This window comes from Neolamprologus multifasciatus, chromosome 4 (genome assembly GCF_963576455.1).
Source record: "Neolamprologus multifasciatus chromosome 4, fNeoMul1.2, whole genome shotgun sequence".
Taxonomy (NCBI): Eukaryota; Metazoa; Chordata; class Actinopteri; order Cichliformes; family Cichlidae; genus Neolamprologus; species Neolamprologus multifasciatus.
Window position 1 is genome coordinate 29,617,713 of NC_140442.1, and position 20,016 is coordinate 29,637,728.

At 39.0% G+C, this 20,016-nt stretch overlaps 2 protein-coding genes across 4 annotated transcripts; both read right to left on the reverse strand.

Moving 5' to 3' along the window:
• Window positions 1–819: 819 nt before the first annotated feature.
• On the reverse strand, window positions 820–8,352 carry LOC146520781 (dual specificity protein phosphatase 3-like). The gene is made up of 3 exons (XM_085157404.1): window positions 8,068–8,352; window positions 3,078–3,310; window positions 820–2,829 (listed from the first exon to the last, which is right to left on the reverse strand). Exons 1-3 carry the CDS (start codon window positions 8,241–8,243, stop codon window positions 2,621–2,623), a joined length of 618 nt encoding a protein of 205 aa, XP_085013530.1. The 5' UTR covers window positions 8,244–8,352; the 3' UTR covers window positions 820–2,620.
• Window positions 8,353–10,150: 1,798 nt separating this feature from the next.
• Window positions 10,151–13,778, reverse strand: LOC146520782 (prolactin-2). 3 transcript variants are annotated; one of them, XM_085157748.1, is made up of 5 exons: window positions 13,381–13,776; window positions 12,128–12,240; window positions 11,362–11,454; window positions 10,938–11,120; window positions 10,151–10,830 (listed from the first exon to the last, which is right to left on the reverse strand). In XM_085157748.1, the coding sequence occupies exons 1-5, from the start codon at window positions 13,490–13,492 to the stop codon at window positions 10,657–10,659; spliced, it is 675 nt and encodes a 224-aa protein (XP_085013874.1). In that variant the 5' UTR covers window positions 13,493–13,776; the 3' UTR covers window positions 10,151–10,656. The 3 variants fall into 3 exon arrangements, with proteins under 3 accessions (XP_085013874.1, XP_085013873.1, XP_085013871.1); XM_085157747.1 differs by having other exon boundaries at window positions 11,362–11,457; window positions 13,381–13,772; XM_085157745.1 differs by having other exon boundaries at window positions 10,795–11,120; window positions 13,381–13,778.
• Window positions 13,779–20,016: the final 6,238 nt, after the last annotated feature.

Here is a 20,016-nt window from a genome sequence, read left to right on the forward strand (position 1 = left end):
AGCTAACATTAAAGGAAGAGTTTGACATTTTGAAAAATAGTTTCATGGTCATGATGAGAGTTAGATGATTGGATTGATACCACTGGGGCCAATAAGGGAGCACAATTCAACGTCCTGTTAATCTCATTTAGCTGTATTTCAGTTAGAAGCTCAACAGAGTAGTGATGGTAAATGTGATTCTTTTTACTGAATCGAGTTTTAATGAGTCACTCACCAAAGTGAATCAGGTTTTGAGTCATTTGATTCACTGAGTCAGTTGACCAGAGATGCAAAAAATGTACATTTTCACTCAAACTTAATTTGTTTCTCTTTTCATGTAAATCCTACTGCTAAGATGAATGATTCTAAAAAAAAAACAACAACAAAAAAAATATTTTATAGAGCAAAAAAGAGCAAAAACATTTCTAAAATTAAGCAATTTCCTATCAAAATTGCTTAATAAACATTTATTTTGTTTATTTGTATTTTATTAGTATTTTCCTTAAATGTGTCAAATATATATTTTCTCATCTAAATGTCCACTGAGCTGTGAGCCAGGGGGCGGTAATGCGCCTTAACATTGGTTGCCAACCAAAAAAAAGAAGAAGCTGTGAGCCAGGAGGGAGGGGGTGAGCGAGTCCTGAGTGATTCGCTTACGATTCAGCACAGGAAGGGAGGGGGTGAGTAGCTCAAATGTGCTGTTAGCATGTTAGCAGAGCGATGCTACTGTGAACCGAGGAGCTATTTTCTTGATGTGAGCTTCTACTCAGGGTTTTTTCTTCCAGTTCAGAGCAGAAAGGCTTTTGTTAAGAAACTGGCTGTTGTCCCCCCCCCCCCCCCCCCCCCCCCACAGTTTTAATTATAAGCTAGATATATTTCTACTAATGAAATTAGTTTGCTAACAGCAACAGGGATGAGTCAGTGTGTCAGTTGGGCTTGTGAATCATGATTCACGAGTCAGTAAAGTGATTCTCGAGTATTGAACGATTCGTTCACGAATCGAACATCACTACAACAGAGGGCACTTGCAAGATGGTCCTCAATGACTGCAAGCAAAAGGAGTTCAATGGCTAAAGGAACAACAAATTGAACAGTACCGCTTATCTCTATCCCTTTTATTTTGAAAAATGTGATTTATGGATACCCTCAAATTTTAGATTTGTGGGGGGTTTTCTCAGAAACTGTGAGAACAGTGATTGCAGCAACAAATGAAGCACTGTATCATATCATTATTTAAGCTATAATCCACTACACGCACACGCACAGGAGAAGCTCAAAAGGATATTCTTAGCTACTCATAACTATTATACAGCACTGGGATAATGAAAAGGATAATTTGCTGTGGTATCTGGTATTTGTAGTGGGATTAAAAATCAAATCTCTTCATGGTCATGATTCATCTTGCAGCCTGTTAGCTGGATTCATGACCCAAAAGTTTATATTTAAGGTTTTTCTGAAACATCAGTGGTAAAAATGGAACCTAAACCATTAAAAAAAAGGGAGTATGTTACTGTTGAGCTCTGTATTAGAAGTTCTCTGATACCACGTGTTTGTATACTACAAAGCTACTTTTAGCAGGTGGCTAGCATAGCTTAAAAAATAAGAAAAAGAAAAAACAAAACAAAGGAGCCTACCTTTGCATAACGCTACACACAAAACTGTAAAGCTCAATATTTAACATGCTTTTCCTTGTTTGTTTAAATTTCTACAAAAATATACCAAAATGTCCAACTATAATTCTTCTGATATTCATATTAGCTACTGTGCTACAGCGTAGCATTTTCCTTTGTGCTAAGCTAACTGGCAGCTGTAGGTTTGTGTTTTGCCCTCAACCTTTTCATCCAACTCTCATAAATAATTTGTTCTTTTTAGCAGGTCCAATAATATTAAAGTACATTAGTTTCTCTTTAATAAAAAGGTAACAATTTGGCAATGTAAAACATTTTAACATTTCTCTATAAAGCACAATAACTGTAGAATGATGTTTAGACTGAAAAATACTTTTGAGGCAGGCTATCAGATGTGAGGTCAGAATATGTGCACTTACCTAAAGCATATACTAAACATCGATATTGTACATAAATGTCAGAGTATTAGAAGTTGAAAAATAGCTATTATACTAGTGCAATAAAATCATTGATTTGATTTTAAAAATCACAGTATCCACTTGAAGTCCCCTTCGGCAGCGGCTGGCACTGAGACATTTGGCAGTGTTTTCAGGAGAGAAGCCAACACTAAGCGCTCGACCCCACGAGGGCGGAAGAGTATGGAAGCTTCAATGAGAAAAGGCGGTGACAGTATCACACAGCACTATGCTATCTAAATTTTCACCACTTCCAACATATATAAATGTATATTAACATTTACTTCGTAATCTTAAAATGTTCTCTGAAACAGTGAGCAACAGGAAAACATTTACGCTACACAGACTGGATCTGAAAAATACGAGGTGAGCTCAGATGAACGTAATATTCACAGACACGAGACCCTGTAAACATGCTGGGAATTCAGTGTACCCGAATTTACACATTAAATTCCATGTTTAGCAGGCACTCCCTCACATATTTGTGGCTCGTTCAGGCTGTAGAACAAGTGAAAGGACGGGTGTGCGATTAAGCATAAGCATGTTTTCCTGCCTGCCTCATTTGTTCCAGAGCTTCCCCTCAGCGGACAGCCTCTGGTTTAGCCGACAGAGCTGCCGAAGGAAGCCGTCGTTGGGTCCGATCTCTCTTTTCTGTCGGATCATGGCCAGAGCAGTGTGGACGTCCATGTTCTGTTGCAGCATCAGGTAGGCGATAACTAAGGTAGGCGAGCGGCTGTAGCCCTCCCTGCAATGGACGTACACTTTCCCTACAGAGGAAAAGAGATGCAGGTGTTACAGTTTGATCAAACCTGTGCAAAGTTATCACCTGACAAATCTAATTCTAATCTAATACGTGTTGGCCTCAAAGTATGAAACTTATGAAACTTGCCACTCCTTTTACAACCTTTTTAGTTCTAGCCAGCGTCTTGACTGGCGAGAACTCCTTGCAGTTAGCGTGATATGACTGTATTTTTTCAAATACTTCACATACATCTGTGTGCTCCTCTATTCTGACCTTTTTTGTTTTTGTATGCCAGAGCCTTCTCGATAAAATCGGCCGCCTCTTCAAAGTAAACGCTGATATCAAAGTGGTCTGTGTCGCTGGCCGGTATGCCGTGGTAGATGATGCCTGTGCCAGCATAAAACTCAGCACTGGTGTTGACGTGCATGAAGGAGTTCCCCTCTGCAGTGTTCAGGATGTGGGTGATGCCCAGGCGCTTCAGGCGCATCACATTCGTCGCCACAAATCTGCATCAAGAAAAGAACAGAAGCAAATATGTAATATGAAGGGGCCCTTACAGGTTGTACTAAATATCAACGTGACAACACACTAAACACAGTCTGACCCCTCTGACTCAGTGCTTGGACTACTGCAAAAGGTTTTTGTGAAATTTCTACGCTGCGTGGCTTTGGACTCGCCACAATCGCAAACAATGCATGTCCTAAAATTTTGTGTAACCTCAGTTTGTTTATGATCTTCTTGTAGTCATCTCTTTCCTCTCAACTCCCAACCAGAAACACCAGACGACTGTCCTCGTTCTTGGCCTCTTCCTGTTAAAAATGAGTTCTTCCTCCCCACCGCTGCTAAATGCTTGATCTTATGGGATCATCTGATTGTTGGAGCTTTCTCTCTGATACTGTAGGTCCTTTCTGCAGATTACTGTTGCTGCGACACGATACTAGAGAATTAAAATTGAATTTGAAAGTAGAATAAAACAGTAATTATGACTAAAAGAACAAACCCGCCTCCCTTGCTTACTGATGTGCTGCCAGTATCTGTCTTGCTTCCTGTCTTTGCACTGTTAGATATGTTTGCTGCACAGAACTACGTCCTTGGCTTTCATTTATCCGCATTTGGTTCCTATTCTCTCAAACTTTATCGGCAGCAAGCACGAAGAGTAAACAAAATACCCATTCATGGCTAAAACTGGCAGCTAGGTTGCTTTGAATGGCACCATTATTGAGTTCATTATAAACATTGGCAATTATCTACTGACAATTTTTTCACATGCAGTTAATTCATGCACTGAAATCAGTGCAGTCTGGCTGTGAGGAGGAGTGCTGGGAGTGTCCAGCAGAGGCCAGCAGACACCAGACTATCAAATGAAATAATTTCAAAACTGAGAAACTAAATATGGAAACATGGCTCCAGACAAACTGTGATTTGTTTTAAACCATATATTATGGAAGCCCGCTGGCTAAGTGTGACTTAATGGAAATAAGCCAACATTAACAACACCTGTGCATTTCTTGCTTTTACAACACAAAACATAATTCATGTTGTTCATTCATTATTCGTTCTGCAACAAGGTATTCAAATTCAAATTTTATTTGTCACATACACAGTCATACACAGTACGATATGCAGTGAAATGCTTAGACAACTGCTCGTGACCTAAAGAAAAAAAGAAAAGGCTATGAATAAGATAGGAAATAAATATGAAAATTAAAAAGGGTAAATTTAACTAGGAAGGAATAAAATAAAATAAAATATAAGAATTAAGTTAAAAATGAGATAACTGTACAACACAAATTAGAATGAAGGGTAAATTTAACTGGGAAAGAATAAGATAAAATATATAAATTAAAGTTGAAAATAAAATAACTGTACAACAAAATACACAATACACAGTATAGAAATATATAAGAATGTATGAAGAAATATAAATATATATATACACAATAACAGCAGCTGTACAAGTATTAACTGGAAATGAGGAATATAATGTCCAGTGTTGTGCAATCCACATTATTTAGTGTCTTGTGCAGTGCAAATATGCTTAAAGTGATTAATAAATGTTAATAAATGTGATTAATAAAGGTAATAAATGTTTTTCTGAATCAGGTAACTATGGGCTGTAAATCTCTAGAACATTCATGAACTCCATTGATGATTTAAGGTCAAACAAGGATTATATCAGTAGTTATAATAGTCAGATCCACCCCTTGCTTTTAGCACCTTCATCCCTAACCAGTGGTTGATATCATGGTGACTGTATTCATCTTTTATATACAGTCTATGCTCACTAGCAATTACAGGTTAATGAACCTGAGCTGTTGCTGATGGTGTTTCTTCAGTTTTAACAGATTCTTCTGGAGAACACAAGACTGCAAGCTAAAGAAGGAAGTGTAGTGTCACTCATGTTTCTGCCTCATGTTTCCTTTCCCCATCATATAAATGCACTGCTGTGCCTCAGAGAGATGTGCTTCTTTTCACTGTGAACTTCTGGGAAGGCTGCCTCACTTAGCACCTCCTGCCTCAGAGATGTAAAGAGCTAAAAATAGAGCAGACTGCAGACTGGTGCTCAAACTGAACGCCAGCTCAGTGGAATCAGGACAGATACATGAAAGCATAAACACAGCAGCTGAGGAAGAAGGATGCGTGGGTGCGTGTTATGTGCAGATATGTTTCCCTTATCTATCCAAGCCTATGTTTGTGAGGACATTTGTTGAGAGGGCTTCTGCTCTGTCCTTCACATATACTAGAGAGGTCTTGCTATGACTCACTGGTCTAAAAAACAAAAGTGCTGCTGTGAAGCTTTTAGAGTCAGCCATGTAAAATTTATTTTCTTTCAAATCTAGAATATTCCTCACTGCATACAGCTTACATTAAAGAGCTGTGAAGGAATTCAAATGATGTTTACCTCAAACTTTAACATGTGCATTAACTCATTAGAATTCCAGCACTTTTTAATTATCAATTATATTATATGATTAAAAAAACATGATTATCTGTCATCTAATAAACATTGTGACTACCTTTTAGAATTGGTTATGTTTATTGGGGGGAAAGAGTGTTTGTGAGCGTGAGATAAGAAGATGCCATGTAGTGTCATGTGTTAGCAGCACTATAGTAAGCTAACACTTAGGCTAGCTATCACAGAGATTATGAAAGTTAAACAAATGTCTGATTCCACTGAATCAGAGCCTCTAAAACTTCATGAACATGCTTCGTGTTATTTGTATAATCACTCTTTTCTATCTTTTCAAAGATTGTTTCTACCATGGATCAAGCTCCAAAAACTACCCGACATCAACTGAAAGCTTCTTTAACGTCTTGGAGGTCACATCTGCTACAGACTTACTTCTTTCAAACTCCACACATGTAATATACAATGAAAGATTTCAGCTAAACATCTGAAGTCTACATTTTGAGACAAACTTGTTAACATCATCGGGGTAAAGTAAAAGTACTTTGGAACATTCCTATTTGAAAAATGAGTCAAAAATAAAAGTTCAGCTGATGCCATAGATATCACCATTTGAACCTCATTTGAATGTCCTCCTTAGACTTTCTAGCAGGACAAAGATTGTGTTCAAGAACAGGTTTCTGCTATATAATTGTGTATTACAGTTAAAACAAACATTATTATTGGAAAAAAGAGAAGTAAAATACAAACATTGTGTCATTGTTTTATTGAGCTAACCATTTTCATAATCACCTGGTTGCATCCCTGGGTTTAACGTGCTAACGTTGTGTACGATATGTACAGAGAAGTTCTGCTTGTGCATAAGTAGCTTATGCACATCTAAATGTTCCACTTATAAGAATCTGAGTAAGTGCAAAAGACATTGTGTGGCCATCTGTTTACAACCATCTACCAACTGGGTTAGTTTCTGTTTTAAAAAATGCGCACACATTTAACCGATTAATGGCATTTAACCATCTTCTCTGTGCAGAAACAATGTAAACGTGCGGTCGTACTTCAACCAGCTGTCACCAGGGAGATGAGAGTTTTAACCATGTTTTCTGGGTGTCTTTGGCATCTTGTACTCATCCTTGTAGTGCATGCTTAACTAGGCAAGCTCCTCCCCATGGCAAATGAACTTAGTGTTTTGTCCTATTTCCTTTTTTATGTCTGTCTTGTCTTTCTTCCTCCCCACTGTTGCCACATGCTAGTAATACAGATTCTTCACTCTCTATAATATAAAGCCCAATGAGATGACTGGTACTATATTAATAACATTTAACTGAAATAAATTTAAACCAATCCCTCTACGTTGGCCTGTATTTCACTTTCCTCAACAGCCCTCTATTTGTATTTCAATTGCCGATACGTTTAACTTATAGAGGGGCTTTATAAGCTTTAGGGGAAAGCACTGACTTATGTGATGAATCAGCTCATCAATTATAAATTCTGAAACACATTTTGTGATTTTGATTTTCCACAGTACTATAACAGACACCTCTTAGCTTTTCATGTATTTTCAAACTGTACTTTTTGGAGTACTGGAAAATAAATGTGTCCGTCTCTAAGTTTGGGTCAACGTCTGTTGTTCAAACATGCTATAGGCTACGAATAAAACATGACTTCAGACATCCTGGATCCTGGATGTCTGAGGTATAGTTTATCATTTCAAAAAGATTAATTCAACACAGTTCAGTGTGCCATCAATGGTGACCATGCAGAAATCAGTCAAAGTAGAGCATGCCTCTGTGGATGCTCTGCAGGTTAAGAACATGAGCTATTTATAAACTCCTCCACTCCTACCATTTTTCCCTCTCCCCTCCACCTCTTCAAAAATTAAACAGGCTATGGTATGCTGGTTGGTTTCCTGCATGCTTTTATTTTATTTCACACTCAGACAAGAGAAAAAAATGGATTTTTAACAAATCTAAATATGTCACATATATGACGGTGCTGGTTAATAGCAATAAGTCCTTTTAGTAAGCTCAAGCTAAAGTATTCATTCTCTGGAGCGTCGAGATCTTTCTACAGCGCATGAGTGAAGCGTGCAAAGCAAACAGATGCAATGATGTGTTTACATCTTTCATTACTCAGTGAATCCTCTCTGCATGCTGACCTTTCCTCGTCATATGGGTATAATCTAATAACAATAATAACTTCATTCATATTCTCCATATTTTTCTGTAAGTTTCATAGTGCATCCTGCACGTATGCGCATATTTTCAGAATGATACGGGCTTTTTACAAACACGTGGTCATAATTAAGGATTTGTATTGTCTATAAAAAGCGCTTTATACATGACAACAATGACTCACGCATTGCCGACGTATATCCTCGGGTAGACCTCGTGGAAGTGTTTTGTTGGCCAGCTGTAGAAGCCGCTTTCGTCCGTCAACAGATCGTTGAGTTGCTGGAGTGACACCTCAAAGCTGGACATGTCGAATCGGTTGGAAGCCGATGTCTTCACCTGTTGGTTATGTTTGTTCTTCATGTCCGAAGCAAAGCAGTGGATCCGCCGAGAAGGAATGAACGTGGCAGATAGGTATCGGCTTACCAGGCTGATGGAGCGCTCTGCTGCTCTGAACAGCGCGCTGCTCAGTGTGGGCTCGATTAAACCCACCGACAGGGCCGGAGCGCCCGTATGGGCGGCCCTGGGCCAATGGTCCCCACCATGGTGGGAGAGAAAAGAGGAGAAAATTGCATTAGAGTATCATAATAATAATAAGTATTATTACATTTTCACACTTTTCTCTCTTGTTTAAATACTCTCAAAGTTCAAACCTTTGTAGAAAAATAAGTCCAGTTTATAAAATGAAACTAAAGATCAAACCCTTTAGTTTGATCTTTAGTTTCAAACTAAATAGTTGCTCATGAAACTATTCCCATGTTTCATGAGCAGAACATGGGAATAGAGCAGCAGCCAGAGAATTCAGCATGAAACAATTAATGGTACGGAAGTAGAAGAAGCAAGAAGAATGAGTTAAGTAAAGTTTGACTTATCTGACTGTTTTGTTTCGCTTAATGTGCCTTATAATGCGGAAGTGTACATATATATATATATATATATATATATATATATATATATATATATATATATTAGGGGTGCAACAATACTCATATCGATATTGAACCGTTCGATACAGTGCTTTCGGTTCGGTACGCATATGTATCGAACAATACAAAATTTTTAATTTATTTTATCAACTTTCCTTCTGACGATGCTGTCTGTGTTGAGCACTCAGTGGATCTGCGCTCGACAGTGCAGGCTAGGCGGAGTAGTCGAACACAGATTCACTGAGCGCAGGGCAAGCTAGCAGACAGAAGCTAAGCTCGTTGCAACATGGCAAATTGAACCTCCCCCACCCTCATTCAGATCTGGCGTTTGGAACTATTTTGGTTTTCATGTGACGTATGACCCTGAAGGTAAGCGTGTCATGGACTAAAGTAAAACAGTATGTTGGATGTGCCACGCAATGCTCAATTACATTGGTGGGAATTATATATATGTATATATCTATATATATATGTATATATCTATATATATATCTATATATCTATATATATATGTATATATCTATATATATATCTATATATCTATATATATATGTATATATCTATATATATTGCAACTGTTATCATCATCATTGTGAGTCAGGTCAAGTTGATTTAAACTTATTTGCTAGCTTCTTAGTCCGTCTGGCTTTGTGTAAATATTGTAGTTTGTGCTTGAGTATTGTCAGCAAAATCCTAGGGTTTTATTAGCCTGTTATTTAGCAGCTATCTTTGTTTTTAGACAGTCTATACACCTATAGCACCTAGCTTCAGCTGATGACCTTAGCACAACACCTTATGGTTGTTTCTGGCTCGAATACTGCTCTACATAAATACTGTCAAATTCATCCATCCATTCGCTTCCGCTTATACTTTCAGGGTCGCGGGGGGTGCTGGAGCCTATCCCAGCTGTCATAGGGCGAGAGTCTGTGGCAGGGCCAACACACAGGGACAGACAACCATTCGCGCTCACATTCACACCTAGTGGCAATTTGGATTATCCAATGAACCTATCCCCACAAGCTGCATGTCTTTGGACGGTGGGAGGAAGCCGGAGTACCCAGAGGGAACCCACGCAAACACGGGGAGAACATGCAAACTCCACACAGAAAGACCTGATGGTGGAATTGAACTCAGGACCTTCTTGCTGTGCAGCAACAGTGCTAACCACCCTGCCACCGTACTATCAAATTGACGCTTTAAAATGTGAATCAACAATTCTGTAGGTAACACCACTGTGAAACGTCTGTGAGGTCTGTCTTTTATATACAGTCTATGGTCACCAAGAAATTTGAGTGTATTCCTAATTTTTCCACAGGTGTTGCATTTCCCATGAAAAAACAAACAAACATAAATAACAGAATTTCACCGTGCAAGATTTTTTTTTTTTTAATTGAAATACCGATTTTAGTTAGTTTACTTAAAAGTCACTGAATTCACAAAGCTTTTTAAAAGACACGACTCAAGTCAAATGCTGCAGTTTCTCATCAACTAAGCACTAGTTAGGAAGAAAACATAATTCTTCATTGAAGCCTTAGATTTCAGCTTTAGTAGATTAGCTTTCAGTGGATTCTGCTGCAACAGAAGGAAAAGACAAGGAGGAGTCACAGATTTTACACACAGAATTAGCTCAATGCAAAGTAAGATCACTGTTTTACTCACTGTGCTAAAAGAGTCAAACCATGGATAGTTTCCTGTGTGCGTGTCTTATAATTCCTCCTAAAAAGGTTACTAATTAGCAAACCAGATAATATCTAAGACAGCAAATTTCTATCATGAGCACTTCTCTATTTGATAAGCAATAGAAGCTGTAAGAACGATCTTTTCACAGATTCAGGCTGGACAGCCACTCTTCAGCACATCTGGGGTTGCATGTTTGCTGCCCGGCAGCGCAGGACTTTCAAGAAGCTGTCGATCTTGTGAGAGTCCCGGCGAAAGCAGGACAGCAGTTTGGTAATCTTGTCCTGGCCGATCTCATTGGTTTCTATGAATGGAAGTGAAGTGATGGTCTGAGCAGCTGGACCCATCTGGACACAAACAGAGTCCAGAAAATTATTTTCATTTGACTTTTTTAAAAAATATTCTTGGTTCAAATAAATGTATATTCAGAAATTATTGTTTGCAGCCCACACGCCTTGCTAGATAGTATGTCCAGGCCATCCTTGAGGTCTTTGGAGTGCTCCTGCATCTTCTGGATAGTTTTGGATAAGGTGCTTTGGGCTGAGTACGGGAGGATGTTAGTAGAGGAGGACAGGACTACAAGAGGGTCCGACCAAGCCTGCAGGAGGGAGCGAGCCAGGGACAACAGATCTGACTCCTAGAGGAGAAATCAAAACAATAAGGTGAAGGAGATTTGGTGTGCACATATGTCTCAGTGAGATGAAGACACCTTTGTTCTCGTTGGCTTTTAAACTACTGTTTGAAGGGGCTCTTGAATAAATTGTGTCTTGTGTGAGCAGAGATGCAGAGATATTGAAGATATCAGAGATATGACATAGCAACAGTGTGACAGAGAGTAGGCAAGGCTGCAAAAAACAAGATGAAGTAAAATGACTTACTGATACTTGAAGTGCTTGTTCCTTGTCAGTGGGGGTCTGCAGAGAGGAGGTGTGGCACGCGTGAACCCTGTCTATAGGGAATACTTCAGAGCCCTGCTGTTTAAATGAATGGGACAGATCAGACAGATTGTTCAGGCTTTAGCATGCTGACCTTTATTGATCAGTGATAGCAATAACACAAGTGCAATACTCTTTTCTGGCATTGTTGTATTATACTCAATTGTAAATAGCATTTGTATTCTATTTTATTCTATTCTATTGTGTACAGTTGTGTACAGTATCTTATTCTTATCTTATTCCAGTGTTTTTCTAATTTTTCTATATCACTTTGCACTATCCACTTTTCAGCTCAATTCAATAAAACTTTATTGATCCCGAAGGTCGACCCATGAAGGAAACGGGGTTAAGGCTGCCGACCTTTTGCCAGAGCCATCTTACCCTTCCGACCATACATACTTTCTGCTGTAACAAAACAAATTTCCCAAGTGTGGGACTAATAAAGGTTATCTTAACTTATCGTATAACGAACAACTGCTTGGCAGGCTTTAATTCAACACAAAGGCTGCTGCTTTTTCAAGAGTTTAACCAAATGTTGTAACTTAGAAAACTGCTAACGAGGCAGCTTCAAGCAGACCCACTGCACTGCATGTCGAGCTAATAAGGAAGCATCGGGTTTAAACAGGATTTAGTTTATGTTTAGGGAGACTGTGACATTTTATTTACAGTGCAAACACAAACACACACAGACACACACACAGGTACACACCAGCTCCTGGGTGAGCATCGTGCTGAGCGTGTGCAGTTTGTCAGACTGTTGAGAGGCTCGATAGATGAGGTCGTTGATGGGGACGGCTCTGCACATCGCCACCACACACAACACTGTGAAGCATGAAAAGATGAGCGGAGGCAGAGTTGGAGGAAGCAGCTGCAGGGCCACAGTTTGGTGTCCTTTTGGCTTTTTCCCTTTAATAAGTACACTCCTCAAGCAGTCTTTCAGCTACGGAGCCCCGCAGGGGACATGGGAAAAAAAAAAAATTAAGACGGACTTTTAGAGCCGAAGAATGCGGCTAAAAGTTTTAGCCGCATTCTTCGGAGACCGCCAGCTCGAAGCTGACCGGGAGGTCGAGGCACGATGTGCCGGGAAAGCGGTGTTCCTCCCAGCTGTAGTAGGTCTCGACCTCCCGTTAGCTTCGAGCTAGTGGGTGTCGGATCTCCGAAAACGTCGGAGCACTTTTGCAAATATGTGATGTCTTGTAAACCAAGCAGGTATCTGATGTTTACACAACTACATTCACGCCTCAAAATATCTTAAAAGTGTATTTTGTGACCCAGAAAGAGGAATATTACAACTAAGTAGCTGCCGCCATTGTTGGAATTCAACTTTTGCGAGATTCCGAGTTAGTTTTGCGAGATCTCGCAAAAGTCCGTCTTAATTTTTTTTCTCCCATGTCCCCTGCGGGGCTCCGTATTCAGCTACATTTGAACCTGTTCTATAAAAGGTCTCATACAAATAGCTGTAAAAGTTTAAAATAAAAGTTTTCATTTATCATTATTATTAGCGCTGTCCTCTTAAGGGCTGCCAAACCAACAATAATAGAATTTGAGCAAAGCCGTGGCTTTATACTCATAATATTATTAAATCTGGTGCAGTGAATCATAAATAAACAAAAAATAAATGCAGGTTATTTCACATCTTTGTAAATTATTTTTCTAAGATGAATGATTGAAGGAATAATTTTTCATATCATATATATACTACATCTCTGATGTATGGTCATTTGTTTCTTCCAAATCGATCACATTTAAATGAATATTTGTGCAAGAGATTTGGTTGCTAAAGACCAAAACTTTGATTGTGAGCTGGTGAGCAAACTGGTCATATTGGTTCTAACTTAATTAAGCTAAAATCCTCTTATGGGTAGAATCTCAGGTTTAATGTTTTTCATTTCTTTACATTTTTAAGCAAGTAAATGATGTGTAGAGCACTGTGAAGCTTTGTATTGGCTGAGCTCTTCTCACCCATCATGAGGTTGCCTCCCCTGATTCTTCTCTGAGCCATCTCTCTTCTTTTGCCGTCCGTCAGCTTCTGGTTCCTCGTCTTCTTCTCACTTTTGCTCCTTTGTGCCTCCATTTTATAATTTCTCGGCTCCGGTCGTTTGGTTATGCAGCAGCAGGGTGACTCTGCTAATTACCAAGAACGTGCTGGAACCAGTTTATAATGAGAAACATGGATTTGAATGGATGCAACAGGACGTAATTGCAGTTTGACAACTCTGTGTGTGTTTGTGTGTGTTTGTGTGTGTTTGTGTGTGTTGGTGGAAAACGTCCCTCCTTGCTCTTAATTGACTGAATAAATAAAAACATTAATGTTCTGTAATAGCACGGTGGCACCTGCAGGTTCACGTGACTGACCAACAGCGTCTCAGGTTTTCTTTTTAGTATTTCAAGTTTCCAGCTTCAACTTTTCTACTCTTTATATTTATTGTTCTTTTAAGTCTGAAATGGTTTTTACAGGTTCTGTTTTTTCTTAAATCCAACTAATTTGAAGATTTGCAGTCAGAGTTCGTCAGAAACAGAAACACTACTGCAGGTTAATCATGACCTTCTTATGGCTTCTGCTTGTTCTTCTTGGCCTCAGATCATCAGCATACCCAGTTGTGCTTGTCCATGAAGCCAAATGACACAAATAAACTACAGACATAAAGACCTGGACCTCTAATTAGTTTTCTAATTCTAAATTCAGAGAAACCAAGGTTATTGTACTTTGTATATAAATCTTAGAAACATGGTGTCAAATAAGATGTTTAATATTGATGTCATTACCTTGGCCAAAACGGTGACACCGAAGATTTTTATTCAGGTGTCATTTAACGCTCACATTAAAAACATCTTTCATCTCCTACAATTTGGAAAACTGTGTGTTCAAGTTGTATTTTCTATTTTCAGCTATTAATCAGGTTGTTGTAAAACCTTCAGCTGAAAAGACGACAACAAGAAGCAGAACAGGGACCAGAATGACGGTTCATGTTTCTCCCATTTTAATTTTTCTTCATTGGCTCACATTTAAGTCAAAAAAGTAAATGGTTACACTCACTTGTTCCTTAAAGTACGGAGCACCGCAGGGGACATGGGAGAAAAAAAAAATTAAGACTGACTTTTGCGAGATCTCGCGAAAACCTTTGCGAGATCTTGCAAAACAAACTTGGGATCTCGCAAAAGTTTTAGCCGCATTCTTCAAAGGCCGCCAGTTTGAAGCCGACTGGGAGGTCGAGGCACGATGTGCCGGGAAAGCGGTGTTCCTCCCAGCTGTAGTAGGTCTCGACCTCCCGTTAGCTTCGAGATGGTGGGTGTCAGATCTCCGAAAACGTCGGAGCACTTTTGCAAATATGTGATGTCTTGTAAACCGAGCAGGTATCTGACGTTACACAACTACATCCACGCCTCAAAATATCTTAAAAGTGTATTTTGTGACCCAGAAAGAGTAATATTACAACTAAGTAGCTGCCGCCATTGTTGGAATTCAACTTTTGCAGAATCTCGCAAAAGTTTTGCGAGATTGCGAGTTTGTTTCGCGAGATCTCGCAAAACTTTTGCAAGATCCTGCAAAAGTTGAATTCCAACAATGGCGGCAGCTACTTAGTTGTAATATTACTCTTTCTGGGTCCGTCTTAATTTTTTTTCTCCCATGTCCCCTGCGGGGCTCCGTACTTTTGATAATTTAGGAAGGAACACAATTACGATTAAGGAGTACGTTCTTTTGGCCCATGAAGAATTCCTACAAATGCACATATATAATGTTGTAATACGATACAAACTGTGCTAATGAAATATGTAGAAAACTTAATCTAGAAACAACCAACAAAAGACAACAGACTGTGCAAAATGTTAACCCGACCCCACTCAAGGCGTAGTCGATAATCCGCCCTGCTGGGATGGTCTGGGATAGGCCGATGACTGTAGAACTGATCCACATTCATTGGTTCAAATACTCACCTGACACGTCTGCTTGAACTGAAAGCTGTTTCATACTGAAGTCTTAATATAAAGTCGAACTTGCACTAACTGCTAAATTTAAACACATCAGTTTAAGTCTTTGATGGTTTTGCTGTTAATTGCAATTATACTGCAAAAGGGGAAACATTTTATTTTATTTTAAGAAATAAAAACAATTCCATTTGTGAAACAGAAAATAAACGCTGAGGGTTTTGAAGACACGTGAGTGCCAGTGTTTTTATAGAAAAGTGCAAACTTGATGTAATCAGAATAAGGAAGAGAAAATGGGGCGTTCAGGACTCTAATGTGACAAAATGTATTACTGTCTTAGTTGACAAAATAATTTTGGTCAGTGTTGATGTCATTCGATAAACGTTTGTTGACGGATTAGTTGGGCTTTAACATGATAAACAGACAGTTGGTTACATAATGGAACAAAGGAGGTGTTACTGCTGTAAACTGGCCTCTGTACACCTGTGTAGATGTTTCATTCATGATTTATGATCAAAGTTACTGTTAAACATTCATATTTTTACATTTCTGACTAATTTGCTGTTACTAATGTTATATCCTCCCAATTCTTTCGATCTTTGGGCTGAAGGAAGGACAATACTCGGTGTATAAATGCTCAATCAACAATCTTTTATTCCATACAATTCAACACTTTATGAGCATAAACCATCTGGATGGAGAGACATGCATGCAGAGGGTCACAGCAAATCTCAAACTGGTGGAGGGTTACTCAAGCTCGTATAGCCTCTAGTGGCCCACACCTAGTCGTAAAAGCCTAAACATTCACATTCTTTCCTAAGTTATGACCTCGGCTCCTTGTTTTTCTGCTCCCAACAAGGTGGTGGGGTGGGAATGTGCTCTGTCTCCTCTGCTATCAGAGCACCAAGGCCCCGACTCTCTTCTTAACTCAGCAGTATAATGCATCATAAAACAATATCATCCATTCACAATAAATCAGCAGTCTAATGTAAAACAAATCAGTTTAACAAATGTAATAGTTATCACCTTCTTCTAATTCAGGAAAATAATGATAGAAGATGATGTAGAAGTATGAGGACAGGGAGACACTGTTAAAACGTTATGAGCTGTCTTGCTGCAGAGAAAGTGGAGTCTGTCATCCTTGAAATGCTCCCTATAGGCAGCTGGCAGGATTGAACGATGCTCTGCCTCTGTGGTCAAGTACAGACAAAGGCCTTAACCATGAGCCACTGATGAGCGTGACAGATCAGGAAGCAGCATAAAGTGGACTTGGTTTTTTTTTCAATATATTTTTATTGATTTTATAATTAAGCAGTATACAACAATCACCTTCAAAAGAACACAATAGAAGGTGGACGGCAAGTCAACAAGGTGGTAATACAGCATACATAAATGTTAAGACAGAGTATATTTCACTTAAGTTTATCCATCAGGCTAATGACTGGTTGCCAAATCTTATAAAACACACTCTCTCGGTTAAACACGATAAACCTGATTTTCTCCAGATGGAGTACATTTCCAAATTCTCTCATCCACATTTCGAAGGTAGGAGGTTTATCAGACTTCCAGCAGAGAAGTATCAGCTTTCTAGCCACAAGAGTAGTCATTGACACAACCTGCGTCTCTGTCTTGTCCCTTGCCCATCCCGGTTCAGACACCCCGAACAATGCTGCAAAGGGGGTACATGGGACCTCCCTGCCAATGGCTTTGGTCAGAAAATCAAACAAATGATTCCAAAAAAGCTGTAGGTTTTGGCATTGAAAGAAAAGGTGAGATAAAGTTCCTCGACCACTTGAACACTTAACACAGAGGGCTGAAACGTTCTTATATATTTTTTCCACTTTCGTGGGAGAAAAATGCAACCTATACACAACCTTAAATTGGATCAGACAATGTCTAGCATTTATAGAACTACAATATATATTCTTAATGCAACTTAATGCACTCTTGCCAAAGATCATCAGTAACATCCACCCCCAGTTCTTCCTGCCACTGCTCCCTAAAAGTATCAGATGAAGGACTGTATATATCTAGTAAGGCCCTGTAAAAGCGAGACACAGCACCTCTAGTGTAGGGCTCAAAGTGGACTTGTTAGGGAGAGTTTGCCATCAGAGTTAAAACACGTCAACTCAGTTTTTGATGATAGACACAACTAAAAAATCCTGATTAGTTACAGACACATGTACACAAAACACACTACTGTTTAAAAGTTTGGAGTCAGTTTGTTTGGATCCCTGCACTCTTCAAACGTGAAAGTAATATAACAAGTAATGTAATGAATTACTTTCTCCTGGGAGTAGTTACTGCATCACTTTTAAGAAAGCAGTTCTGTGTAATATGTGTAGTACATGACTTTTTTGAGTAATGACCAACACTGATCACATGAATGCATAAATGTAATGTTTTTGCTGCTTAGCGATAGTGGTGACTCTCAAAGCTGAGCCAATGAGAGCCCAGTGAGAAATCACAAGGATCAATTAGGAATTAAATCAATAAATTATATCAAAAATGGAATCAGAATCGCTACATTTTTTTATTAATCCATGATCCCTTTGAGTTGCTTGGGTTTTCCTTTGATACTTCAAGAAGACGAGATCAAAATCCAAACTTCTCCAAACATTGCCGAACACAGTGGCTTTTTCTCATCCTGTAAAAGTGGTTATGTTGTAATATGGAGTGCTATGCCTATCTACTCGTGATGTTTGTACCCCGGCAACCCAATTTTCAGACGAATGTCAGTTTTTTATTTACTCATGTAGGCTAAAAAGATACATATTAACTCAGTCATAGTGCTAATTGTTACAGTTAAACAGGTTCTTCTGAAGATCCCAGGTGTGCAAGTATAGGATCACCATTTTTCCATGTTTCCTTTTCCCATCATATAAATGCACTGCTGTGCCTCAGAGAGATGTTCTTCTTTTCACTGTGAACTTCTGGGACGGCTGCCTCACTTAGCACCTCCTGCCTCAGAGCTAAAAATAGAGCAGACTGCAGACTGGAGCTCCAACTGAACGCCAGCTCAGTGGAATCAGGACAGATACATGAAAGCACAAACACAGCAGCCGAGGAAGAAGGATGCGTGGGTGCATGCTATGTGCAGATATGCTTCCCTTATCTATCCAAGCCTATGTTTGTGAGGACATTTGTTAAACTCTAGCAGACAGTGCTTCTTGTCTGTCCTTCACATATACTTGAGAGTTCTCTCCTGAAATATACAGCCATTACTCACCGGTCTTAAAAAAAGTGCTGCTGTGTTGCTTTTAGTTTCAGAAAATCAACTTTCTAGAATATTCAAAGGCAGTTCTTTTACAACAGAATTTATTTGTTTCTCAAATGAAAAACTAAAGGTTGGCAGTCACCCGAGGCAGCAATTATTAAAAGATCATTAAAAACTTTTAAAAACAGTTTCAGCGCAATGTAAACCTGAATTGAAATATTTCGGCGATCTCAGTCATTCCCAGAAGAGCCTGGAGCCAAAGAAACACAATTTTTCTCCTGGACTTTGGACAGGAAAGGAAGTTTGAATTTGAAAGAACTGTTGCATCAAGATTTGTTTTTTACCGTGTCCAATAGTGTCAAAGACTTCTTTAAAAAGACAAGTGGGGATAATGCTGAGGTGACACATAGAGGGCTTCAGATATTCTAAATCCTGATGAGATTCTTTATTCCCATTCTGCTCCCAAATAACTTGCCGCTACTTTTATTCCCAAAAATGACTAGTTAATGCACGTAGCAGTAAGTAATGGATGGAATAAGGTGGACATGACTTTTGGCAGTTTAAACTGCAGGCAGACCATTCACAGTCATATTCACAGCTATAGGAAATTTATAATCACCAATTGATGCGACTTTCTAAAAATTTAATTTTTAGATTTTTTTTTAAGGGTTACTATAGGGATGTCAGTTTTTCTCATCAAACCTTTACAGAAATGTTACTTCAGGGTCACAATTTGTTTCTCTGTTAAAATAAAAGATCTTAGTTAAACACTGAGACCTGGAACCATCAGTTTGACCGTTTTAATTCAATTATATAGAATTTGAAATGCTCTTAAAGGAGGGATCTCCTGTTTTTTCCAAGAACAGGCCTTTTTAAATCCCTATATATGAATAATGAGTTATAACCACTTGTATCGTTATGCTACGTATAATAATCATCTCCACACAAAAACACACAAAACATTGTTCTCTCAGTTGGCAGCTGTACATGGAGTTTAAAATAAAGCAGGTCTGTGCATTTTTATCCAAAAGCCTAAAAGCAAAGAGGTGAACCAATTTTTTTTTTCAAGTTTAAAAATATTGCTGCCAGTTTGCCAGTGGCTCAGTCACATTAGAGTGAACATAGAACTGCAGCTTTTTGTGATGAGGAAACATCGATGGCTGCTCAGAGATTGCACTCAATGTTTGGTGACCAATTGCAAGTAGTTGCAATCAGCACGAGTGCGTGCACTGATAAGAGTGACTCATCAGGTACGCCTCTCTTTGCAGTGCGGGGCTCAATGGCTGTATTCTACTTATGCTCCAAAATCAAAACAAGGTTGTTGAGCGCCCTCTGCAGTCGTCCACAAATAGTGACATTGTTACTCTGCAGTAACTATGTCACTATTTGTGGAAGAATTTCTCTCTTTCTCTTTAAAATGTGTGAGATTCTGGCTCTACTCTGAATGTGAGTTA

Bases quoted from the DNA above. Each gene is read 5' to 3' on its own strand.
- LOC146520782 (XM_085157747.1), bottom strand. From the start codon at position 13,492: ATGGAGGCACAAAGGAGCAAAAGTGAGAAGAAGACGAGGAACCAGAAG. The intron at 12,241-13,380 runs GTGAGAAGAGCT...CATGCTTCACAG, and splicing joins GGGAGGCAACCTCATGATGG to TGTTGTGTGTGGTGGCGATG. The intron at 11,121-11,361 runs GTAAGTCATTTT...TTTCTCCTCTAG, and splicing joins AACAAGCACTTCAAGTATCA to GAGTCAGATCTGTTGTCCCT.
- LOC146520781 (XM_085157404.1), bottom strand. From the start codon at position 8,243: ATGAAGAACAAACATAACCAACAGGTGAAGACATCGGCTTCCAACCGA. The intron at 3,311-8,067 runs GTGAGTCATTGT...TTCTTGATGCAG, and splicing joins AGGATATACGTCGGCAATGC to ATTTGTGGCGACGAATGTGA. The intron at 2,830-3,077 runs GTCAGAATAGAG...TTTCCTCTGTAG, and splicing joins GGCATACAAAAACAAAAAAG to GGAAAGTGTACGTCCATTGC.